The sequence below is a fragment of the Bubalus bubalis genome, chromosome 9, assembly GCF_019923935.1.
Source record: "Bubalus bubalis isolate 160015118507 breed Murrah chromosome 9, NDDB_SH_1, whole genome shotgun sequence".
Lineage (NCBI taxonomy): Eukaryota > Metazoa > Chordata > Mammalia > Artiodactyla > Bovidae > Bubalus > Bubalus bubalis.
The window spans coordinates 95,214,888-95,242,467 of record NC_059165.1 but is presented as its reverse complement, the minus strand read 5'-3'; the positions used below and the strand labels follow the sequence as shown (position 1 = coordinate 95,242,467).

At 40.4% G+C, this 27,580-nt stretch overlaps 1 protein-coding gene and 1 pseudogene across 1 annotated transcript; one reads left to right on the top strand and one right to left on the bottom strand.

Moving 5' to 3' along the window:
* Nucleotides 1-1,821: 1,821 nt before the first annotated feature.
* Nucleotides 1,822-7,760, bottom strand: LOC102390339 (annotated as a pseudogene).
* Nucleotides 4,635-27,580, top strand: LOC102403366 (heterogeneous nuclear ribonucleoproteins A2/B1). The gene is made up of 4 exons (XM_006063872.4): nt 4,635-4,682; nt 20,887-21,039; nt 24,707-24,838; nt 25,794-27,580. Exon 4 carries the CDS (start codon nt 25,985-25,987, stop codon nt 27,101-27,103), a length of 1,119 nt encoding a protein of 372 aa, XP_006063934.2. The 5' UTR covers nt 4,635-4,682; nt 20,887-21,039; nt 24,707-24,838; nt 25,794-25,984; the 3' UTR covers nt 27,104-27,580.

Sequence of the window (27,580 nt, the reverse complement as noted above, 5' to 3'; positions counted from 1 at the left end):
AGAAAAAAGTAAGTAGTGGCCTTGGTGTTAGTAACTTTAGACCCTTAAGGTAATAAATTCTTTCCTTTGTAAACCCATTACACATCCGCCCTATAGGAATGCAATTTTATCTTCGAAAGATGGCGCCAAACCTTAAAATAATTACTCTTAGAGAAAATAAGTCTTACGGTTGATAAGTCTTTGTCAAGAGTCATAAAATGTTAATAGGCCTTCTGGCCAGAAGATGATGTAAATCACCTAAACCATTTGTATACGATAAATTTGCAGGAAAGAAACCCTGGTTTTTGATAAGCATCAAAGACTGCTGACTTTGCATCCCCTATTATCCTCTATGTGTAACTTAGGGTATATAAGCCCCTGTTGAAAATAAAGCTATGGGCCTTGCTCACCAACGCTTGGTCTCCCCATGTCATTCTTCCCTTTAACTTCCAGCTGAGTCTCCATCTGGAGCGCGGAACCCACCATGCCTACTAATTATGCCTGGGCTTCTAAGATCCGACCGGGGAGGCCTCAGTGTCTCCTCTCCTTCGGGAGAACGGAAGGATGCCTGCGGCCTACGTAAGTGGTGCAAACTTCTTGTCTTGAAGTTTTATTGGTCTCCCGCGTAAACCAAGCTACTCAGCTTCTTTTCTCCACTGAATTTTCCTACTGAGCTATCCTCATTCTATTATTCTTTATATCTCTGAATAAATAAATAAATAAATAGGTCGCCTACTCCGTCTCCCCTTCGAATACCCCGGATCAGCCAGGGCTGGACCTCGGCACTTTGCGGCCCCATGGACTGTATTTCACCAGGCTCCTCTGTCCATGGGACTTTCTAGGTAAGAAAACTGAATTGGGTTGTCATTTCCTCTTCCAGTCAATCTTCCCAACTCAGTGACTGAACCCACATCTCCTGCATTGGCAGGCTGATTCCTTAGCACTGAGCCACTTGGGAAGCCTTCAGAATGTAGCTTTTCCTTCTGAACTGTGGGCTGCTTATCTCAACTGATTTGAGTATTTGTGATTCTGTTGATTATTAAGGCCCTGTAACTGATTTTCCTTAGCAGTTTGCAATTTTATTTCCTGTGGGAGTAAACTTTTTATTAAAAAACTAGAAAAAATTTTCGGCAGCAGCATGTGGCATGAGGGCTCTTAGTTCCCTGACCAGAGATCAAATCTGTGCCCCTTGCAGTGAAAGCTCAGAGTCTTAACCACGGAAACACTAGTGTGTGCATGCCAGGTTGCTTCTGTCATGTTCAACTCTTTGCGACCCTATGGACTGTAGCCATCTGTGACTCAATGGACGTGAATTTGAGGAGACTCCGTGAAAAACCAGAGGACAGAGGAGCCTGGCATGCTACAGTCCATGGGGTTGCAGAGTTGGACATGACTTAATGATGGAACACCACCACCAGACTCTTGGGTGCCTCTGGTGCTGTACCCCTACCTGTACCGCAACAAAGATCCTACCCTTGAGGTTTTACGGGAAAACACCATGGCACCTCTGTGGTCAGCAAAGGTATTATTAGTTCAAACCTGAACTAAGCGGTTGGTCCTTAAATCCTATAAAGCAACCAGCTATCATGGGGAGAGATCCCTAACATTAATGGCAGTGATGTGAGGCTCTCTGGAGGAAAACAATGGCAAAAACCAGGGTAGAGAGGACACCTCTTCCCCTGAGGTATATCCAGTGATGAAAACACAGTCAAGGAGGAAGGGAGGGAGGAAGCAAAAGAAAAAAAAACCAACTGAAACAGTTTGATCAATTGGCAATCCAACGGATACAACTAAAAGAATTTACACAAGAAAGGTATACAGACACTGCTTGGCATTGGGCCTCTACAATGTGTGAGATCTTTCATGCCTTCAAAAGGAATTGGGATGACTGAAGGCTTTCCCACATTCTCTACATTTGTACGGTTTCTCGCCAGTGTGCATTCTCATGTGTCCTCTAAAGGTAGTGTGATAAATGAAGGCTTTCCTGCATTCTGTACATTCATAAGGTTTTTCTCCAGTGTGAGTTTCTTCATGTGTTCGAAAGGATGTGTGACAACTGAAGGCTCTGCCACACTGTTTACATTCATAGGGTTTCTCGCCTGTGTGAGTTCTCTGATGAATTTGAAAAGAACTGGGAAAACTGAATGCTTTCCCACATTCCTTACACTTACAAGGTCCATTTCCAGTGTGCATTCTCATGTGTGTTTGAATGCTGGAGGGAGAAATGAAGGCTTTCCCACATTCTTCACATTTGTAGGGTTTCTCTCCAGTATGCTTTCTCATGTGTCCTTGAAAGGTTGTGTGATAAATGAAGGTTTTCCCACATTCTGTACCTTCATAGGGTTTCTCCCCAGTATGAGTTCTTTCATGTATTCGAAAGGAACTGGGCCAACTGAAAGTTTTACCACACTGTTTACGTTCATATGGCTTCTCTCCAGTGTGAGTCCTTTCATGTGATCGAAATGAACTGGGACAAATGAAGGCCACATTCCTTACACTTGTAAGGTCCATCTCCAGTGTGCGTTATTTTGTGTAAATAACACAAATAACACAAATGAAGGCCTTCCTACATTCTTTACATTCATAAGGTTTCTCCCCAGTGTGAATTCTTTCATGGATTTGCAGACCTAGAGGAGAACTGAAAGTTTTCTTGTGTTGTTTATATTCATATTGTTTCTCTGCCATGTGGATCCTTTCATGTCTTTGAAAGGAACTAGGACAGCTGAGGGCTTTACCACACTGCTTACACTCATAGGGTTTTTCTCCAGTGTGGTTTCTTTCATTGATTTGCAAGCCTAGAGGACACCTGAGGGATTTACCACACTGTTTATATATGAAGAGCTTCTCTCCAGCGTGAGTTCTTTCATGGGCTCAAAATGAAGTGGAACAACTAAAGTCTTTCCCACAGTCCTTACATTTATAGGGTCCTTCTCCAGTGTCTTCAAAAGGTTGTGAGCCATGTGAAGGCTTTTGTGCATTCCTTACATTCATAGCGTTTTTCTCCAGTTTGACTTCTTTCATGTCTGTGAACAGATTTGTGGTAACTGAAGGTTTTCCCACATTCCTTGCATTTATATGGTTTCTCTTCATATTCATGATACTCATATGGTTTGTGTACAGTGTGAGATCAGACGTGCCTATTAAGAAATGAATGATGCAAGAAGACTTTTTCACACACATGACATTCACGTGGCTTTACTCCAGAAGGAGTTTTCTGGTTCAGATTAAGATTTAGAATCTGGCTGGCAGTTTCTCTATGTTGACTACCTTCTTTGCTTTCAGAGTTTTTCTACCACATGACTTCTGTAAAAAATGAGAAATTATTGATTTATTTAATAATTTCACATATATTAGTAGGGTATTAGAACTACATTTTTATATTTTATAGCAAAAGTGAACGTTTTTTGCCCTTTCTAAACTGTTTGAAAGCTCTGTAACGGACTATTATGAAAACAGTGTTTTCATAATATAGCTATTATGAAAACAGTGATATTAATATATGGAGTTTCTTAATATTGTTTCCCAAAGTGGATAAATTTACAAACGATGAACACCCATGTCATATTTAAATAAATACTTTCAGTGGAAAAAGAATTAAGGATAAATAAATCTGAAGCTGGGATTATTTTGTTTTATTTGCTTATTTTAAAAAGCTATGGTAGGGGCTTCCCTGGTGGCTCACGGGTAAAGAGCCCACCTGCCAATGCAGGAGACATGGGTTGGAGCCCTGATCTGGGAAAATCCCATACTCTGCAGAGCAACGAAGCCCATGTGTCACAACTATTGAGCCTGCATACTGCAAGTACTGAAGCTTGAATGCCCTAGGGTGTGTGCTCCACAAGAGAAACCCCTGCAATGAGAAACCCATGCACTGAAACTAGAAAGTAGCCCTTACTCTTCACAACTAGAGGAAAAAGCTTGTGCAGCAACAAAGACCTAGGACAGCCAGAAACAAATACATAAAAAATAAAAAATTTTTAAAAAGTTTATGACATACCAGGACTCTCACGTGGAACATTGTCTACTCTGTGTGTAACTCACCTTAGTTTCCTCCCTTGGGTTTTGTACCAATCTTCAATGTTATGATTGTCCCATTTTTCCCCTAAAATGCAGACCCAGAGAAATAATGCAAATTATTATAAATTATAGAACAATATTAGATTATAGGTCCACAATCAGCTGTAACATGCTTAGTTTATGTACCAGTGTATGGTAGTCCTCCCTTATCCAGTTTTTCTCTCTGTGGTTTCAGTTACCTATGGTCAATTGCAGTCTGAAAATATGAAATGGAAAATCACAGAAGTAAACAATTCATAGTTTTAAACTGTGCACCCTTCTGAGTAGCATGATGAAATCTTGCAACATCCCCCTCTGTCATGTCCAGGATATGAATCATCCCCGTGTCCATTGGGTCCATGCTGTATTTGCTACCTGCCCATTTGTCACTTAGTTGCCATCTTGGTTGTCAGATCACTGTGGTGATATCCCTGTGCTTGTGTTCAAGTAATCCTTTTTCTTTCTTTTTTTTTTTTAAACAAACTTTAGAATACTCTGATATGATGCCTTAAAAATTTTTTTTAGTATTTATTTATTTGGCTACACTGGTTCTTGGTTGCTGCATGTGAGATCTAGTTCTCTGAACAGAGATTGAACCTGGCCCCCCTGCAGTGGGAGTGTGGAGTCTTAGCCACTGGACCATCAGGGTAAGTCCCTTCATTTTTCTTAATGATGGCCCCAAAATGCAAGAATAGTGATGCAAGAATTAAAGTATGCCAAACAGAAACCGTAAAGTCCTTTTTAAATAAAAAGATGAAAATTCCAACTTAATAAAAGCTATATACTGATGTTGCTAAGATCTATAGGAGAAATTAATCTTCTGTTATTAAATTGTGAAAGAAAAAGAAATTGATCTTATTATGCTTTCTCATCTTGAACTGCAAAGTTATGCACACTTAACACTTACATGTGTTAAGTGCATGTGTATTATACTTGTTCTATTCTTAGTTATTGATATCAGTTTCTTGGCTATTGTTGGTTAGTTGCTAAGTCATGTTCAACTCTTTTGTGACCCTACAGAGCTTGCCAGGCTCCTCTGTCCATGGGATTTTCCAGGCAATAATACTGGGGTGGGCTGCCATTTCGTTCTCCATATCAATCTATTCAATCAGTTCAGTTCAGTTCAGTTCCTCAGTCGTGTCCGACTCTTTGTGACCCCATGAATCGCAGCACGCCAGGCCTCCCTGTCCATCACCAACTCTCGGAGTTCACTCAGACTCACATCCATCGAGTCAGTGATGCCATTCAGCCATCTCATCCTCTGTCGTCCCCTTCTCCCCCTGCCCCCAATCCCTCTCAGCAACAGAGTCTTTTCCAATGAGTCAACTCTTCGCATGAGGTGGCCAAAGTACTGGAGTTTCAGCTTCAGCATCATTCCCTCTAAAGAAATCCCAGGGCTGATCTCCTTCAGAATGGACTGGTTGGATCTCCTTGCAGTCCAAGGGACTCTCAAAAGTCTTCTCCAACACCACAGTTCAAAAGCATCAATTCTTCAGTGCTCAGCTTTCTTCACAGTCCAACTCTCACATCCATACATGACCACTGGAAAAACTATAGCCTTTACTAGACGGACTTTTGTTGGCAAAGTAATGTTTGCTTTTCAATATGCTATCCAGGCTGGTCATAACTTTTCTTCCAAGGAGTAAGCGTCTTTTAATTTCATGGCTGCAATCACCATCTGCAGTGATTTTGGAGCCCCCAAAAATAAAGTCTGACACTGTTTCCACTGTTTCCCCATCTATTTGCCATGAAGTGATGGGACCAGATGCCATGATCTTAGTTTTCTGAATGTTGAGCTTTAAGTCAACTTTTTCACTCTCCTCTTTCACTTTCATCAAGAGGCTTTTTAGTTCCTCTTCACTTTCTGCCATAAGGGTGGTGTCATCTGCATATCTGAGGTTATTGATATTTCTCCCGGCAATCTTGATTCCAGCTTGTGCTTCTTCCAGTCCAGCGTTTCTCATGATGTACTCTGCATAGAAGTTAAATAAGCAGGGTGACAATATACAGCCTTGACGTACTCCTTTTCCTATTTGGAACCGGTCTGTTGTTCCATGTCCAGTTCTAACTGTTGCTTCCTCACCTGCATATAGGTTTCTCAAGAGGCAGGTCAGGTGGTCTGGTATTCCCATCTCTTTCAGAATTTTCCACAGTTTATTGTGATCCACACAGTCAAAGGCTTTGGCATAGTCAGTAAAACAGAAATAGATGTTTTTCTGGAACTCTCTTGCTTTTTTGATGATCCAGCGGATGTTGGCAATTTGATCTCTGGTTCCTCTGCCTTTTCTAAAACCAGCTTGAACATCTGGAAGTTTATGGCTCACGTATTGCTGAAGCCTGGCTTGGAGAATTTTGAGCATTACTTTACTAGCGTGTGAGATGAGTGCAATTGTGCGGTAGTTTGAGCATTCTTTGGCATTGCCTTTCTTTGGGATTGGAATGAAAACGGACCTTTTCCAGTCCTGTGGCCACTGCTGAGTTTTCCAAATTTGCTGGCATATTGAGTGCAGCACTTTCACAGCATCATCTTTCAGGATTTGAAATTGCTCAACTGGAATCCCATCACCTCCACTAGCTTTGTTCATAGTGATGCTTCCTAAGGCCCACTTGACTTCACATTCCAGGATGTCTGGCTCTAGGTGAGTGATCACACCATCATGATTATCTGGGTCGTGAAGATCTTTTTTGTACAGTTCTTCTGTGTATTCCTGCCACCTCTTCTTAATATCTTCTGCTTCTGTTAGGTCCATACCATTTCTGTCCTTTATGGAGCTCATCTTTGCATGAAATGTTCCCTTTATCTCTAATTTTCTTGAAGAGATCTCTAGTCTTTCCCATTCTGTTGTTTTTGTCTATTTCTTTGCATTGATTGCTGAGGAAGGCTTTCTTATCTCTTGCTATTCTTTGGAACTCTGCATTCAGATGTTTATATCTTTCCTTTTCTCCTTTGCTTTTCACTTTTCTTCTTTTCACAGCTATTTGTAAGGCCTCCTCAGACAGCCATTTTGCTTTTTTGATTTTAATCAATCTCTTGCTGTGCGCCAAATTCTGAATTTATCATAGGTATGTATGGGAAAGATTGAGGGCAGGAGGAGAAGGGGACGACGGAGGATGAGATGGTTGGATGGCATCATCGACTCGATGGACATGGGTTTGGTTGGGCTCCGGGGTTGGTGATGGACAGGGAGGCCTGGTGTGCTGTGTTTCATGGGGTCACAAAGAGTCAGACACGACTGAGTGACTGAACTGAACTGTACTGATGTGTGTATAGGATTCAGTACTATTTGTGGTTTCAGGCATCCACTGGTCATCTTGGAATGTATTCCATGCAGATAAGGGGGACTACAGTATTCCTTTTCCACATTCCACATCTTGGAACAATGTTGATTGGCAAGGAATACTTGTTCTCGAAGAAGTGAAGAAATGTTGTTATTCTTACCTATTGAGACCAGGTTCCCCAGAATTATTTGCATCACATCTCTGTAAAGTTTCTTCTGCAAAGGATTCAGTAAAGCCCATTCCTCTGGAGTGAAGTTCACAGCCACATCCTCAAAAGTCACTGTCCTAAAACATCACAAATATGTTTCCAGTAAGATGTGTGAGTCTGACAGAACTCTGGGATTTATGCTCAATTTATAGGAAGATTATATATGATTCTATCACCTTCAAACATTTATTTTATGTCTTGGTCATCAGAACTTACTTTCTGTCCATACTTACTTCATCATGAATTTTACAGCATAACGAACATGCAAACTATTTATGCATTTTTACTGTGACCACTTGAAATATTACTGCTCTCTAATGTCAAGGTCTAGAGCACCTTGGAGAAATGAGAAAAATGCTACACAAATGGATCAAATATCATTTTAAACATGTCAATCTCTTTAAAAAAAAAAACTCATCTCCTTTGTTATCACACAACATTAAACTCACCCTCCATGATATATGGGGGCTTCCCAGGTGGCATGGTGGTAAGGAATCCAACTGCCAATGAAGGAGACACAGGAGACATAGGTTCGATGCATGGGGTGGGAAGATCCCTTGGAGGAGGAAATGGCAACCCACTCCAGTATTCTTTTTATTTTTTAAATTTTAATTGGGGGCTAATTACTTTATAATATTGTGGTGGTTTTTGCCATACATTCACATGAATCAGCCATGGGTGTACATGTGTTCCCCACCCTGAACTTCCCTCCCACCTCCCTCCCCATCCCATCCCATCCCTCAGGGTCATCCCAGTGCACCAGCCCTGAGCACCCTGTCTCATGCATTGAACTTGGACTGGTTATCTATTTCACATATGATAATATACATGTTTCAATGCTATTCTCTCAAATCATCCCACCCTCACCTTCTCCCACAGAGTCCAAAAGTCTGTTCTTTACATCTGTGTCTCTTTTGCTGTCTTGCATATAGGGTCATCATTACCATCTTTCTAAATTCCATATATATGTATTAATATGCTGTATTGCTGTTTTTCTTTCTGACTTACTTCACTCTGTATAAAAGGCTCCAGTTTCATCCACCTCATTAGAACTGATTCAAATGCATTCTTTTTCATAGCTGAGTAATATTCCATTGTGTATATGTACCACAGCTTTCCTATCCATTCCTCTGCCGATGGACATCTAGGTTGCTTCCATGTCCTGGCTATTGTAAACAATGCTGCAATGAACATTAGGGTACACACATCTCTTTCAATTCTGGTTTCCTCAGTGTGTTTGCCCAGCAGTGGGATTGCTGTGTCATATGGCGGTTTTTTAAGGAGTCTCCACACTGTTCTCTATAGTGGCTGTACTAGTTTACATCCCCACCAACAGTGTAAGAGGGTTCCCTTTTCTTCACACCCTCTCCAGCATTTATTGTTTGTAGACTTTTTGATAGCAGCCATTCTGACCAGTGTGAGATGGTACCTCATTGTGGTTTTAATTTGCATTTCTCTGATAATGAGTGATGTTGAGCATCTTTTCATGTGTTTGTTAGCCATCTGTATGTCTTCTTTGGAGAAATGTCTGTTTAGTTCTTTGGCCCATTTTTTGATTGGGTTGCTTATTTTTCTGGAATTGAGCTGCAGGAGTTGCTTGTATATTTTTGAGATTAATTCTTTGTCAGTTGCTTCACTTGCTATTATTTTCTCCCACTCTGACGGCTGTCTTTTCACCTCGCTTATAGTTTCCTTCGTTGTGCAAAAGCTTTCAAGTTTAATTAGGTCCCATTTGTTTATTTTTGCTTTTATTTCCATTACTCTGGGAAGTGGGTCATAGACGATCCTGCTATGATTTACATCAGAGATTGTTTTGCCTATGTTTTTCTCTAGGAGTTTTACAGTTTCTGGTCTAACATTTTGATCTTTAATCCATTTTGCCACCCCAGTATTCTTGCCTGAGAAATCCCATGGACAGAGGTGACTGATGGGTTACAGTCCATGAGGTTGCAAAGAGTTGGACATGATTAAGTGCACATGCAAAGCAAAAAGCCATGATGTACGAGGTCAAATCTGCAGTAGTTTTTAATGAATAAAACACAATGAAGAAATGGGAGCTTTTCCTTCTCTTCCCATCACCAAACATGAGAGTCCAGGAGGCCTGTGGAAAGACAACTTGTAATGAGGACCATTTAGCCATGAAATGTTGTTGTTGAACCATGCAAAGACGCCGGGATCCTTGGCCTCCGGAGGAGAAGAATTCAATCCAGGGCCAGAGACGAGGCTTGATCGCTCAGAGCTTTTGTGTAATAAAATTTTATTAAAGTATAAAGGAGATAGAGAAAACTTCTGACATAGACATCAAAAGAGGGTAGAAAGAGTACCCGCTTGCTAGTGTTAGCAATGGAGTTATATTCTCTCCAATGAATCAAAACCATGTCTGGAGGTTGTAAAGACCTCACCAGACCTACTCCCATAATTTACATTTTAAGATAACAGGATTAGTCAGAAGGTTTAATACAGAGACTGTCCTCAGGCAGGATACATTATTATTATATAATCCTTGTAAAGATCAGACCTACTCCCATAATTTACATTTTAAGATAACAGGATTAGCCAGAAGGTTTAATCCAGAGACTGTCCCCAGGCAGGATACATTATTGTTATATAATCCTAAGGAATGTAGAGGGAAAAAAAGTTTGTCCTTTCTTCCTCCTTGAGAATTCCAGACTCCTCTCTCCTTTGGGACCCCTAGACTTCTTATCAACCTGCCTAGGAAATGACTCTCTCAGCCATATTGGCCTGAATTAGCCAGGTGCACCTGGCCAGATTAAAATATTCTTGTACTTTCAGTTTGTGTAACATTTATTGCAGACTGTTTTTCCATTCTCTCTCTCTCCCATTCGTGGAGCTAAGAAGTTGTTTAGAACTTAGGGTTCAGAAAACTTGCCATGATATTACATGCTAAAAAGACATTAACAACTTAGACCTCCACAAATTCTATATACAATGAGCCTCAGGACTGCTTCTCACCAGTTTTTAGCACACAGAATGAAATGATAAAGTACTGAAAGATCTCTTTTCAGTCAAAGCCCTTGCTAACCTTGAGGAACATGTTAAGAGCTCCATATATGTTAAGAGCTCCATATTGCACAGGAGTTCACTCAAGTCTACAGAGGTCTGCTGGTGAATCTGTCCATGATTATATAATAACACAAAGGATTTACAGGGCTTTCCTTCAAAGAATGCAAAAGAAAAAAGAAAACCCCAAGTTCACAGATATGGAGAACAGATTGGTAGTTGCCAGAGAGGGTAAGTGAAGAGAGGGTTGTCAAGGGGTGGGTGAAGTAGGTTAAGGCAGATCAAAAGTTATAAACTTTCAGTTATAAAATAAGTCAGGGGATATAATATGTAACAGTGTGACTATAGTTAATAATACTTTATTGCATACTGGAAAGTTGCTAAAAGAGGAAATTAAAATTTTTTCATCATAAGAAAAACTGTAACCATGTGTGATAATATTAGTCTAGTTAATTAACTAGACTTATTGTAATACTTCATAATCTATACAAATATCAAATCATGTTGTACATTTAAAAATAATGTTTATATGTCAGTTATATCACAATAACATTAAAATAAAATGACCACCCCCCCAAACTAGGGAAGACATAAAAATTGCAGGAATACAGACTATCAAAAAATCAAAAGCTGGTGATTTGAAATAATCAGTAAAATTGATAAAGGTCTAGGCAGGCTAAATGAGAAGAGAGAGAAGACAGATATTATTAAAATCAGGGATGAAAGGAATGTAAGACAAGAGCATTTGATAAAACCTAACATCCATTTATGATAATGCACTAGGAATAGAGGGGAGTTCTGCCTCTTAAGATAGAACATTTGCACGAAACCTGTAGGCAACATCACACTTACTGGTGAGAAACAAGAGGCTTTTTTTGTTGTTGTTAAGATACTAAGACACTAGGTAAAGTGTCCTCTCACCACTCTTGTTCCACACTATACTGGAAGGCCCAGGTCATGCAATAAGACATGGAAATAAAATATATACAGATTAGGAAGGAAGAAATGAAACTGACTCTGTTGTGTATGCCATGATTTTCTATGTAAAATATCTGAAAGGATCCATAACACCAGAAATCACTCGAGCAAATTAATAAGAGAGTATGGAAAGACTGAGGATACAGAAGTCAACTGTTTTCTTATAGATCCAGAGAAATATAGTTATCTGACCTTTGATAGGAGAAGGCAATGGCACCCCACTCCAGTACTCTTGTCTGGAAAATCCCATGGATGGAGGAGCCTGGTAGGCTGCAGTCCATGGGGTCGCTAGGAGTTGGACACGACTGAGCAACTTCACTTTCACTTTTCACTTTCATGCATTGGAGAAGGAAATGGCAACCCACTCCAGTGTTCTTGCCTGGAGAATCCCAGGGATGGGAGAGCCTGGTGGGCTGCCGTCTATGGGGTCGCACAGAGTCAGACATGACTGAAGCGACTTAGCAGCAGCACCAGCAGACCTTTGATAAAGGACTAAAAGGCAATTCAATGGAGAAAAGAAAGACTTTTCAACAAATAGTGCTATAAATAGTGGATATTCACATGCAAAAACAAGTAAGTGAATCTACACACAGAACTTACAGAAAACTTAAAGTAGACCATAGTTCTAAATGTAAAATGCAAAAGTAAAAAAATTCTAAAAGATAACAGGAAAAGAAATCCAGGGGATCTTGTGTTAATTGATGAATTTTAAGATACAACACCAAAAGCAAGATCCAAGAAAGAAAAAAATAAGCTTCATTTCATTAATATCCCTTGTTCTATAAAAGACAATGGTAAGAGAATATAAAGACAGTCACAGATTGCGAAAAAAATCTTTGCAGAACAGATTTTTTTTTTGCTCAGTTATGTCCGACTTTTGTAACCCCATGGACTGTAGCCCCCCAGACTCCTCTGTGAATGGAATTTTCCATGCAAGAATACTATAGTGGGTTGCCATTTCCTACTGCATATCTGACAAGGGACTGGTATCCAAAATGTCCAAAGAACTTTTAAAATACAACAGTAAGATGATAAACAATCCAGTTAAAAATGGCAAAATTGAAAATAAAGCAAGAATCCTTGGGGGAAAAAATAAAGTCCCAAACATGGCTAAAAAAATGGGCCAAAGAGTTGAACACACATCACCAAAAAAGATATACAGATGTTAAATAAGCACACGAATAGACACTCAACATCAAATGTCATTAGGAAATTGCAAATAAAACAAATATCAAATGTCATTTACAAAGCAGAATAGAGACACAGACATAGAGAGAAAACGAATGGATACCAAGCAGGCTGGCAGGATGGGATGGGTTGGGATTGACATATACACTATTGATATGATGTATAAAATAGATAACTAATGAGAATCTACTGTACAGCACAGGGAACTCTACTCAGTGCTCTGTGGTGACCTAAATGGGAAGAGAATCTGAAAAAGAGGGGATATATGCATACATGTATAACTGACTCACTTTGCTATACAGTAGAAACTAAGAACATTGTAAAGCAACTACACTCCAGTACAAATTAATAAAAAATAAAAATAGATATCACTGGACATTTACTTGTTTGCTCGCTAAAGTTGTGTCTGACCCTTTGCAACTCCATAGACTGTAGCCTGCCAAGCTCTTCTGTCCATGGGATTTCCCAGGCAAGAATAATAGAGGTTACCATTTCCTTCTTCAGGGATGTTCCTGACCCCAGGGATTGAACCTGTGTCTCTGCATCTCTTGCATTGGCAGGAGGATTCTTTACCACTGTGCCACCTGGGAAGTCCCGCCCCAGGTTGAGATATAATCCCTAAGGTGGGTCAGTCCCTGGTGAAGGAGGATAGGGACACCTGAGCCATCACTGGAGTGAACACTCCTTACCTCCTCCTTACCTCCTTGAGGAGACTCTCAAGGAAGATTCAGTTTAAGATCAGACTCAAAATAATTCCCCAATTCATAGGCTCTTTGTCCAGGAGACAGAACTCCTGACCACAGACTTTTTCAATATGCAAAATACACTCTAAGTGCACTTACATCATAGAGGCAGAACTCAAACATAACATGTAAAGACATCTATGCCGAAGAAAACCCCACTGTCTGCTCTGCTTCAAAGAGCAGGGAGCTTTAGTTTGGAGTCACTGTCCTCAGGCTCTGCTCTACAGTCACAATACTTTGAATTATCATTGAATTGACAAAATGATACTTCACAAGAAATCCAGCAAAAGCACTCAACCCAGTGTTTATGTGTAAGGAAGGTAGAAAATCGTGATGCAATTTTATTTGTTCAACAGGCAAACTCCAAAATATCTATTCCTATCAGAAAATGAAGAGGTCACTTATTTCCAAAAAAAGAAACCGAACTGTAAACGATCACGGGAAGCACTCTTAGATACTGCAAGTCTAAGTCCTGATATGCCATTTGAAATCACCCAAAAGACCTCAGACTATAACAACATCCACTCAGAGTTTAAAAAATATTAAACAAAAATTTGGCATGTAGAATGTAATAATGAGATTCTTTTTTCTGAGATTCACCTTTTTTTGCCTCTTTGGAAAAGCTTTACACTGTCTCCCCAGGTCTATTGAGTAAATAAAATTCAGATTTATTGAAAAACTGAGTCTCAAATAAGTGAATACCTCTTTTCAAAGTGAGAAACTCAGGAACAGAGGCAGTGCTGAAAAGGCAGATCACCTAGGAAAGTTATTCAAAAGGATCCTTGAGCCAAAAGTCCTCATGTCTGTGAGCAAGACAGATTTTGAGAGGAGAGGCACAAAGATTTCCGTTTCAAAGATTTCACAGTGTATTCCAGGTGGTTGTTTTTTTTTTTTTTTCCTCTCAAGTAAATAGCCATAAAAACAAATCTTTGAAAAGAGCCATCCATGGCTCTGTGGATAAATAATAAACAATTAAAATACCACATCATTTTGAAATGTACCAAGAAGAAAAATACGTAAAAATGATACTATGAACTGTAGAGGGGAAGATGGCATTTGGGAATGTGAGGAAAGATCTGGAAATTCAGGGATTTATTGCCAGTCCTAGGAAAGGCTGGAAAAGGCAATGGCACCCCACTCCAGTACTCTTGGCTGGAAAACCCCATGGACAGAGGAGCCTGGTGGGCTACAGTCCATGGGATCGCTAAGAGTCGGGTACTACTGAGCGACTTCACTTTCACTTTTCACTTTCATGCATTGGAGAAGAAAATGGCAACCCACTCCAGTATTCTTGCCTGGAGAATCCCAGGGACGACAGAGCCTGGTGGGCTGCCGTCTATGGAGTCGCACAGAGTCGGACACGACTGAAGTGACTTAGCATTAACAACCTCTACTCTAGATTTTTAATCTTTGCTCTTTGATATTTGTTATCAATTTTGTACCTTTAAGAATCTAATCTTCAGTACCCATTTTTACTTAGGGGTGTGATTACTGCCTTGATTGCTATTTCACCTTTTGACTCTCCCTTTTCTCCCCCAGGTCACCTCTATCTCCTCCCTCCCCCTTCTCTTCTCTACTTAACTTTGTGAATCTCTCTGGGTGTGCCGGGCTGTGGAGAACACTTAGGGAACTTCTTATTGGCTAGATTGGTCTCTCCCCTTTTGACTGCCCCTCTTCTCCTCCTGGTCACCTCTATCTGCTTCCTCCCTTTTCTCTTCTCTATGTAACTCTGAGAACCTCTCTGGGTGTTCCAGACTGTGGAGAGCACATAGGGAATTGATTACTAGCTACATTGGTCTCTCCCCTTTTGATTTCCCCCTTTCTCCTCCTGGTCACCTCTATCACCCTCCTCCCTCTTCTGTTCTCCATATAACTCTGTGAACCTCTCTGGGTGTTCCTCACGGTGGAGAATCTTTTCACCATTAACCTAGATGTTTTGTCATCAGTGCTGTATGGATGGAGAAGCCTTGAGGCTACTGTAAGAATAAGACTGAAAGCCAGAGGCAGGAGACTTAAATCCAAAACTTGAGAACACCAGAAAACTCCTGACTCCAGGGAACATTAATCAACAAGAGCTCATCCAAAAGCCTCCATACCTACACTGAAACCAAACTCCACCCAAGAGCTAACAAGTTGCCGAGCAAGACATACAAGGTAATTCTCCAGGAACACAGGAACATATCCCTGAGCATTAAAATACAGGCTGCCCAAAGTCACACCAAACCCATAGACATCTCAAAACTCACTACTGGACACTTCATTACACTCCAGAGAGAAGAGATCCAGCTCCACCCACCAGAACATTGATGCAAGCTTCCCTAAACAGGAAACCTTGACAAGCCACTAGTCCAACCCCACCCACAGGGAGCAACTTCCACAATAAAGAGGAACCACAGACTTTCAGCATACAGAAAAGCCACCCCAAACAGAGCAATCTAAACAAGATGAAAAGGCAGAGAAATATTCAGCAGGTAAAGGAACATGATAAATGCCCACCAAACCAAACAAAAGAGGAGGAGATAGGGAGTCTACCTGAAAAAGAATTCAGAATAATGATAGTAAAGATGATCCAAAAAAAATAAATAAATAAAGATGATCCAAAATCAGAAAACAAAACGGAGTTACAGATAAATAGATAAGAGACAAGGATTGAGAAGATGCAAGAAATGTTAAACAAGGACCTAGAAGAATTTTAAAAGGGTCGTCAATAATGAATAATGCAATAACTGAGATCAAACAGTAGAATAACTAAGGCAGAAGATAGATTAAGTGAGGTGGAAGACAGAATGGTGGAAATAAATGAAGCAAAGAGCAAAAAAGAAAAAGAATTAAAAGAAATGAGGACAACCTCAGAGACCTCTGGGACAATGTCAAACGCCCCAACATTTGAATCATAGGAGTCCCAGAAGAAGAAGACAAAAAGAAAGGCCATGAGAAAATACTTGAGGAGATAATAGTTGAAAACTTTCCTAAAATGGGGAAGGAAATAGCCACTCAAGTCCAAGAAATCTAGAGAGCCCAAAACAGGATAAACCCAAGGCGAAACACTCGAAGACATATTAATCAAATTAATGAAAATCAAACACAAAGAGCAAATATTAAAAGCAGCAAGGGAAAGGCAACAAATAACACACAAGGGGATTCTCATAAAGGTAACAGCTGGTCTTTCAGTAGAAACTCTTCATGCCAGAAGGGAATGGCAGGACATTTTTGTCATCACTTAAGGTGATGAAAGAGAAAAACCTACAACCCAGATTATTATACCCCAGCAAGGATCTCATTCAAATATGAAAGAGAAATCGAAAGCTTTACAGACAAGCAAAAGCTGAGAGAATTCAGCACCACCAAACCAGCTCTTCAACAAATGGTATAGGATCTTCTCTAGACAGGAAACACAGAAAAGGTGTATAATCTCGAGCCCAAAACAACAAAGTAAATGGCAATGGGATCATACTTATCAACAATTACCTTAAATGTAAATGGACTGAATGTTCCCAACCAAAAGACAAAGACTGTCCGAATGGATACAAAAACAAGACCCCTATATATGCTGTCTACAAAAGACCCACTGCAAACCAAGGGACACATACAGACTGAGAATGAAGGGCTGGAAAATGATATTTCACCCAAATGGAGACCAAAAGAAAGCAGGAGTATCTATACTCATATCAGAAAAAATAGACTTTGAAATAAAGACTGTGAAAAGAGACAAAGAAGGACACTACATAATGATCAAAGGATCAATCCAAGAAGAAGATATAACAATTATAAATATATATGCACCCAACATAGGGGGACCACAATATGTAAGCCAAATGCTAACAAGTATGAAAGGGGAAATTAACCCAGTAACATGATAACAGTGGGAGACTTTAATATCCCACTCACACCTATGGATAGATCAACTAAACAAAAAATTAGCAAGGAAACACAAATTTTAAATGATACAATAGACCAATTAGACCTAATTGATATCTATAGGACATTTGACCCCAAAACAATGAATTTCACCTTTTTCTCAAGTGCACATGGAACCTTCTCCAGGAAAGATCACATCCTGGGTCATAAATCTAGTCTTGGTAAATTCAAAAAAACTGAAATCATTTCAAGCACCTTTTCTAATCACAATGTGGTAAGATTAGATGTCAACTACAGGAAAAAAAAAAACTATTAAAAATGCAAACCTATGGAGGCTAAACAACACACTTCTGAATAGCCAACAAATCACAGAAAAAAAAAAAAGAAATAAAAACATGCATAGAAATGAATGAAAATGAAAACACAACAACCCAAAACCTATGGGATTCAATAAAAGCAGTGCTAAAGGGGAAGATTCATAGCAATACATGCTTACCTCAAGAAACAAGAGAAAAATCAAATTAATAACCTAACTTTACACCTAAAGCAACTAGCGAAAGAAGAAATGAAGAACCCCAGGGTTAGTAGAAGGACAGAAATCATAAAAAATTAGGGCAGAAATAAATGAAAAAGAAACAAAGGAGACTATAACAAAAACCAAGAAAACTAAAAGCTGTTTTTTTAAGAAGATAAATAAAATACACAAACCAGAAAATAGAAAAGGGAACCCTCTTACACTGTTGGTGGGAATGCAAACTAGTACAGCCATTATGGAGAACAGTGTGGAGATTCTTTAAAAAACTGGAAATAGAACTGCCATATGACACAGCAATCCCACTGCTAGGCAAACACACCAGGGAAACCAGAATTGAAAAAGATATGTGTACCCTAATGTTCATTGCAGCATTGTTTACAATAGCCAGGACATGGTAGCAACTTAGATGTCCATCGGCCGAGGAATGGATAGGAAAGCTGTGGTACATATACACAATGGAATATTACTCAGCTATGAAAAAGAATGCATTTGAATCAGTTCTAATGAGGTGGATGAAACTGGAGCCTTTTATACAGAGTGAAGTAAGTCAGAAAGAAAAACATCAATACAGCATACTAATGCATATATATGGAATTCAGAAAGATGGTAATGATGACCCTATATGTGGGACAGAAGAGACACAGATGTAAAGAACAGACTTTTGGACTCTGTGGGAGAAGGCGAGGGTGGGATGATGAGAGAATAGCATTGAAACATGTATATTATCATATGTGAAATAGATGACCAGTCCAGCTTCAATGCATGAGACAGGGTGTTTAGGGCTGGTGCACTGAGATGACCCTGAGGGATGTGATGGGGAGGGAGGTGGGAGGGGGATTCAAGATGGGGGACATATGTACACCCATGGGTGATTCATGTCAGTGTATGGCAAAAACAACTACAATATTGTAAAGTAATTAGCCTCCAATTAAAATAAGTAAATTAATTTTAAAAATGAAGATAGTATAATATATTTTGAATGCCTCTATGCATAGACAGTAAGAAATGAGTGACAGTGAAGTTGCTCAGTTGTGTCCAACTCTTTGTGACCCCGTGGACTGTAGCCTACCAGGCTCCTCTGTCCATGGGATTCTCCAGGCAAGAATGCTCAAGTGGGTTGCCATTTCCTTCTCCAAGAAATGAGCAGATTTGTGCAATTGTCAGATAATAGTTAAATTTTAAAACTGCAGTGAAGACATTGTATTGTCTTCTGGTGAATGGCTACACCACCACATATGAGTGTTTCTTGCCCTAAACCCCAAAGAAAACATGTACCTCTAAGCCCAACTATGACTCTTCTGGAATGGGCTGTGAGATGCAGAGGGTAAAGGTAAATGATCCTGCCGAGGTCCAGCCCCGGCTGATCCAGGGTATTCGAAGGAGAGACGGCCTAGGCAACTATTCAAATGTTAATTAGAGATATAAAGAGTAATAAAAAGAGGATAGCTCAGTAGGAAAATTCAGTGGAGGAAAGAAGCTGAGTGGCTTGGTTTACGCGGAAAATCAATAGAAGCCGTGACACCAGGTTAGCTCTGACCACGGAGGCCGCAGGCACCCTCTCAAATAGCGGAAGGTGCCCCACCTCAGACACGTTCTAGAGTGGGTCTTAGAAGCCCAGGCAAATAAATGGTCGCAGAGGATATCCACGCTCCAGATGGACACTCAGCTGGAAATTGAGGGGAAGAATGACATGGGGAGACCAAGTGTTGGTGAGCAAGGCCCATAGCTTTATTTTCAACAGGGGCTTTACCCTAAGTTACACACAGAGGATAATAGGGGATGCAAAGTCAGCAGTCTTTGATGCTTATCAAAAACCAGGGTTTCTTTCCTGCAAATTTATCGTATACAAATGGTTTAGGTGATTTACATCATCTTCTGGCCAGAAGACCTATTAACATTTTATGACTCTTGACAAAGACTTATCAACCGTAAGACTTATTTTCTCTAAGAGTAATTGTTTAAGGTTTGGCGCCATCTTTCGAAGATAAAATTGCATTCCTATAGGGCGGATGTGTAATGGGTTTACAACAAAGAAAAGAATTTATTACCTTAAGGGTCTAAAGTTACTAACATCAAGGCCAGTACTTATTTTTTCTACATACCAACTATATTAATTAACACACATTCAAGGATACAATTCAGGGGATGTGGAAACTTGGCAAAAAGCATTGGTTCATCAATGAAATCTTTTACTAGTTTTATTCTGACAGTTTCTAACTCTCTGAGAGGCTCTAAGCTATTTGAATATCTTAAACTTCCCGTGCGTCTCGAGGCTGGGAGACTGTACACAATCGTATGCATAGCTGTAGGAGACCGGGTAAACTTGTCAGGCGAGTTAGAAACCATCTGAGGGGTTTGGATTTAAACACTACTAATTGCCCAGGAACATTATTAGTTGGAGCTGTAAGTTAGCTCTTTGACAGAAAGAGTGAGATGGTGGTGGGGGACAGCCCCCAGTAAAGTCAGAGGTGAGAGCACAAAGCAATAAAGTAGGCAGACTCTGGTTTTTTGGGGGTAGATGCTCGAGAATATCCGGGGGCACTCCCGAGGCTCGATCCCGCCTTTGCGTATGCCGAGCCTCCTTCCTCATGACCTTTGTCACGAGTGGAATGTCTCTCGCCGGCTCCCGGCATGATCCCTTGCAGTGTCAATGGTCAAAACCTCAATTATAGTGAAGTTTGAAAGATAACCTGATTCCTTCAATCAATAATTCACACAATAAATTAGCCACTATAGCTTAAGATTCCAAATCCTTTCTCCTTGTTATGTAGTCATGAGATCTAGACACAATTATCTAGCTGAAATACAAACCTGGATTAGGGACTTACTTCCCAGTGACTAAGACTCTGTGTTCACAATGCAAGGGGCCTGGGTTCGATCCCTAGTCAGGGAACCAGATCACACGTGTCACAACTGAAGAGCCCACATGATACAACTAAGACCTGGAGCAGCCAAATAAATAAAATAAATATTTAAAAAACCTGAGTCAACCTTAACTTTTCATATGTGTCTGGAAATTTATTATAGGAATTGTCTTATAGGTTTGAGATGGAGAAGTCCCATGAATGATCATCTCCAAGCTGAAGAAGCAGAAAAGCTGGTGGCATAATTGAGTCCAAGTGTGAAAGCCTGAGAACCAGGAGCTCTGAGGTCCAAGGGCAGGAAAAGATGGGCATTGAGCTCAAGAAGAGGGGGTATGAATCACCCTTCCTTCATCTTTTTGTTCCATTTCTTTTGGTCCTCAGGAGATTAGATAACACCCACAATGATGAGGTTGGGTGTCTTTTACTCAGTATTTTACTCAGCATTAGAATCAAATGCTAATCTCTTCCAGAAATACTCTCAAGAACACACCCAGGAATAAAGCTTAACCAGCTATCCTGGTATCCGTTAGTCCGATCAAGTGGACACACAAAAAGTGACCACCAAACGTAGATCTATCCAGCCAACACAAATAAAAAATGACAATATGACCTATGTAATTTTGAATTTTGTAGAAAGCATACTAAAGAAAGTAAATTGAAAGAGAACACTGGTTTTGATAATATTTGTCCTTAAAGAAACAAAAAGAAATATTTCAAAATGTCATCCACATCACAAAACATTATATTGTTTTCTTCATTCTGAGCCTTGAAAACTGGTGTCTTATGATTACAAGCCTTGTTAAGTCAGAAGTTGAATTTGAAATCTGATTCATTATTCTTGACCTACATTGAGATTTCACAAGACTGACAGTTCTAAGAGAAGACACACACCAAGTATTAACTTATCCTTTCTTATGGCATGTCTGTTCTACAGTTTGACCCATTTTCCAGTGTTTTTTCAGTATTTTGCTTCATCAGACAGAATTATTATATTTACAGTATTCAGTTTGATGTACTTGACTTAGATGTGTAATGCAAATTTCTTCCTCTGCTCAAGTTTTCAGATGAATTTTGATGACTACAGATGCCTAAAATATTTTAATATGATCTAAGTTACACATTTCCCTTATCTACTTGAGATTTATTGTACTAAATGGAATCCATTTTCTCCTCATTGAGCAACTGTTTTCTTTCAAAGCTTAAAGTTGCATATTGTTTATGTTAGAGCTGAAATGAAGAACTTAAGTAGCTAAGAATATATTGATCCCAGCACAGACCAGATTACTAAACAGCAAGACAGTTCAAGAGCAAATATCCCAATAGAATCCAAGGGGAATAATCTTGGAAAACTCAGAACACAGTTAGAAGAGAGGTGAGATGTGATGAAAAGGAGAGTAGAGAGAAAGTGGGGAGAAATTGATATCAGAAGTGAAAATACACAAGCATGGTTTAAAAAGACATCACCCCATGGTTGCAATAACTTAATATCCTGAGTCAAATATTGTATATACACAGGATAAAATAATGAGCTAAAATATGGTCTAGAAGCCAAAGTTAATGTAATGCACTTTTAGAGAATACAGAGGCCAAACAAGCAAGAAAAAGGCTAAATGGTGATGTCTAAGGAAAAATAAAATAAGATGGATAACAAGAGAGTACTATTTTTATACTTTTTTGCGGGGGCAGATAGGGCCAAGAGGCATGCAGGATCTTGGTTTCCCAACCAGGGCTTGAACCCGTGCCCCTTGCATTGGGAGTTCAGAGTCTTAACCAATGGATCACCAGGGAAATCCCTTGAGCACCATTTTTAATAAGCTGCTGCTGCTGCTAAGTCACTTCAGTCGTGTCTGACTCTGTGCGACCCCACAGACGGCAGCCCACCAGGCTCCCCCGTCCCTGGGATTCTCCAGGCAAGAACACTGGAGTGGGTTGCCATTTCCTTCTCCAATGCATGAAAGTGAAAAGTGAAAGTGAAGTTGCTCAGTCGGGTCCGACTCTTTGTGACCCCATGGACTGCAGCCTACCAGGCTCCTCTGTCCATGGGGATTTTCCAGGCAAGAGTACTGGAGTGGGGTGCCATCGCCTTCTCCATTTTAATAAGCTAAGAAGAATCAAATCCAACTAGAGTTTTATACCCAGAATCAACATTGCCCCAAGTAAAGATGTCTGCCAAAACTTATATGAAACACTTTGTTATGAACAACATTGAATTAGACAAAATACTAGAGTGAGTTGTTAAGTCCAAAGTAAGATAATTCTATATTAAAAACCAGGAATGCAAAAAGCATGAATAAGAAAAGAAAGGATAATTTCAAAATAATTATGAATACATTTTCTTCATAAAGCACTTCTCTTTGCGACCCCATGAATCGCAGCACGCCAGGCCTCCCTGTCCATCACCAACTCCCAGAGTCCACTGAGACTCACGTCCATTGAGTCAGCGATGCCATCCAGCCATCTCATCCTCTGTCGTCCCCTTCTCCTCCTGCCCCCAGGTTTATCTCAGGGACATTAAAATATCTGTAGCATTAAAACAATGACAACAGTAATAGAAGAGTCAAGGAAGTTAAAATGGAATTGAAAGTGTTCTAAGGTATTAATAGCATTTGGAAAAGGTGCTAAAAATAATTATCTGTATTAGACTATTAAGTGAAGGATTTATAGTGTAATCACTATTGTAACTACACACTGATGTGTGTATGATTGTGACTGACAAGTTTCCAGACAAAAAGTGAATTAATAAAAGTGTTAAACCCTAGTCTAGGGAGGTAAAGGGAGTAGAGAGACTAATTACGTCAAAGGATCAGAAAAGAGTAAGGTGATTGAAATCATCAAACATTAACCAGGAATTAGTTGAAGGGTAAATGTACAAAATACTAACGTTTTAAAAGAATGGCTGTGTGATATAAACATTACAGACTTGTCAACAAACATTTTGGAGCAAAATAACTCGGTTTGATCCCTGGGTTGGGAAGATCCCCTGGGAAAGACATGGCAGTTCACTCTAGTATTCTTGTCTGGAAAATCCCATGAACAGAGGAGTTTGGCAGGCTATAGTCCAGGGGTTCACAAAAAGTCACAGATAGGACTTAGTGAATAAACAACCTCAACAATTAATGATAAACAGTCAAAAGGTCTCTATTTTTCCTTTTTGCTATTATAACATCAATTTCTAGAAATCTTTGTATACAGATAGAAACTTCTATTCCTATTTTTGTTGACTGTATCCATAGTGGGAGAAAAACAAAAGATTAACTTGTTGATAGGAACTGCAAATACCACTCCATACATAGATGTATTACATTTTTTAAACATTTTTTTCTTTTTTGGCTGTGCTGGGTATTCCCTGCTCTATGTGGGCTTTCTCTAATTGCAGTGAACTGGGGCTTCTATTGGAGAAGGCAATGGCACCCCACTCCAGTACTCTTGCCTGGAAAATCCCATGGATGGAGGAGCCTGGTAGGCTGAAGACCATGGGGTCGCAAAGAGTCGGACACGACTGAGCGACTTCACTTTCACTTTTCCCTTTCATGCATTGGAGAAGGAAATGGCAACCCACTCCAGTGTTCTTGCCTGGAGAATCCCAAGGACGGGGGAGCCTGGTGGGCCGCCATCTATGGGGTCGCACAGAGTCGGACACGACTGAAACGACTTAGCAGCAGCAGCAGCAGGGGCTTCTATTGTTGCAGACCACAGGCTCTAGAGTGCGGGCTCAGTAGTTGAGCTGGCACACTGGCTTAGTTGCTTCACAGCATGCGGAATCTTTCCAGACTGGGGATCGAACCTGTGTCCCTTGCTTTAGCAGGCGGATTCTCATCCATGGTGCCAACAACGAAATCCCATTTTTTTCATCTAGGGTAGTTTCTGACAGTGTTAACAGCCTCCTATTTTTGCATTTGTGTATAAAGACCGAAGAATCTCTTAAATCCCTTTGATCTGAGATAGGGTGTGTCTTTGAAAAATCCACTGATTGGGTTACCCACTCCCTCCATAAAAGGGGAATCTGAGGCAGAAATCACTGCTTTCTCTGGCAAGCTACAGGCGGTCTGCATCTCCGGATCGGGTCACAGGACAGCTCTTGAATCAGGGGGAACCAGCATCAGCCTCTTTCACAGATCAGCCTGTTCTGGTAAGTGGGGCATCCATATTGATGGGAACAGTGTCCACTTGCATCTTTTCTTGGTGAAATTTCCTAGAGTTAGCTCTTACAAGAAAAAGTTATGTTATTGAAAGGTATATCCTAAATGTTAATGTTACAAAATATTCAAAGTTTTGTATAGTTTTGCATTTGAAACTTTCTTGGAATAACAGGACAGATCAAAAAAAAAATTTGACATCACCAAGAAACGGAAGCAATTCTTGGCTCTGCTTTGTTTAATTGTTGTCCTCTGTGGAAAATTCTTTACCCACGCTGTGGTTGAGTCCTTCTCTTTCTTTCTTTCTCTTTCTTTTGCAATTAAGTTTTCTGCTCAAGTATGTCCTCAGTTAGGCTTTCCCCTGGAGTAGGAAATGACAACCCACTCCAGTATTCTTGCCTGGAGAACTCCATGGACAGAGGAGCCTGGCGGGCTATGGCCCATCTACAGGGTTGAAGAGTCGGACACAACTTAGTGACTAAACCACCACACCACCAATCTTTTCATCATCAGTAATTTTAATTTCTTCCTCCCTTTATCCTTTCCAGCTTCACTTTCCCCATGTGTGTGTATGTTAGTCATTCAGCTGTGTTTAACTCTTTATGACCCCATGGACTATAGTCTGCCAGGCTCCTCTGAATACTGGAGTGGGTAACCATTCCCTTCTCAAGGGTATCTTCCCACCCAGGGATGGAATGTGGGTCTCCCGCACTGCAGGCATATTCTTTACCGTTGAAGCCACCAGGCAAGCCAAAGCAAAAGGTAAATAGCTCAGCATAAAACCTTAAAGTCCACATTAGTCATCTATTCACTGAATATACCATTTGTGAGAAAAACAGTATAAAATTAATAGATAATAATGCAGATAGAATTAAAAATGGGAAGAAATCAACATAGAGAAGGTAATATGCATCAGGAAAGGTCACTCTGTTAAATAATGTTTTGCAGAAAAATTGAAAGTTGCTCAAGACTGATTCAAGGGCGACAGAGGCTCCAGAGGCAGTAATAGCACCCCCGAGGCCAGGACGTGGAGGTTCTTCTGGAGGCTCTGTTTCCGGAGCAGCGGAAGCCGGGAGCCGGGACTGGTCAGGTTCCTGTCAGTCGCTGAGATCTCCCTCATCCTCCTCAGCTTCAGAAAAATGGCTCAAGCGACCAAGCGTGCAATGAAGGAAATGTCAACATCTGATCCGTTAGAGAGGAACAAGAGAGATAATGAAAAATTCCGCAAACTCTTTGTTGGTGGCTTGAGCTCTGAAACCACAGAAGAAACTCTATGGAACTACTACCGGCAGTGGGGATATCTTACAGACTGTGTGGTCGTAAGAGACCCCGCCAGCCAGACATCAAGAAGATTTGGTTTTGTCACATTTTCCTCCATGGCTGAGGTGGATGCTGCCATGGCGGCCAGACCTCATTCCATCGATGGGAAAAGGGTCGCCCCCAAACGCGCTGTCCCAAGAGAGGACTATGGAAAACCAGGGGCTCTTGTCACTGTGAAGAAGCTGTTTGTTTGTAGAATTGGAGAAGACACGGAGAAGCATCATCTTAGAGATTACTTTGGGAAATATGGAAAAATCAATGCCATTGAGATCATTAGTGATAGGGAGTCTGGAAGGAAAAGAGGCTTTGGGTTTGTGACTTTTGATGACCATGATCCCGTGGATAAGCTTGTGTTGCAGAAATACCATACCATCAATGGTCATCACGCAGAAGTAAGAAAGGCCTTATCTAGACAAGAAATGCAGGAACTCCAGCATTCTAGAATAGGAAGGGGAGGAGGTAAAGCTGATTTCCTATACTTGCATGGTGGTGGTGGAAATTTTGGAGCTGGACGAGGAAGGGACTTTAGAGAAGGATCTGATGGAGGTGGAAGCAGTGGTGAATCTGGGGATGGTGACCATGGGTATGGAGGAGGACCAGGAGGTGGTAGTTTGAGGGTTAATCCTGGTTATGGAGAAGGACGAGGAGGTTGTGATGGAGAAGGACCTGGACATGGCCACCAGGATAGGGGCTGCAGAGCTGGTTATACCAACTGTGGAGGAAGGAACGATGGAAGTCAGAATTGCAATAATTTGGGAAATTATAAGCAGAAACCTTCAAAGTACGAGTTACTGAAGAGTGGGAAACTGAGTGGTAGGAGGAATATGGGAGGATCATATGGTGGAGGAAACTATTGTCCAGGAGGCCATGGAGGAAGGGGGGGTTATGGAGAGAGGGCGATATTGAGCTTGTTATTTGACAGGGGCTTGATTGTATAAATCAGGGAGAATGAGAGCCCGGAGGTAACAGAATAGCTTCAGGCTATGGAAATAACAATATCAAGGAAACTCTCATTTCAGTCATGCATAAATATTTGGTGATGCGGCCCAAGGCATGAGAGCACATGCAGAGAGCCATTTTGTGAGTGGACTTAATTATGTAAAAAAAATTACCGTCCTTGGAGGAAAAAAGTCATATAAAAAATGCTTTTGAGACATAATTCTTTCTTTTTGTAATGTCTTTCCAGTGGCCACTGTTCAAGAGTGTAGAAGCATCTCTTTCTTTGATAATGTTGAATTTTAAAATTTTGGGTGACATGTGAAAATCCTTTTTCAAGATTTTCCCCATATTTTTAAAACTGCTAGCTAGAATCACCATGTAATAAGAACTAACATCATTCTTCTAAAGAAATTTAGGTCATGTGTAAAGAAGCTATTGTACATTGAAGATTTAATAAAATAATTTAAAAGGTGAAA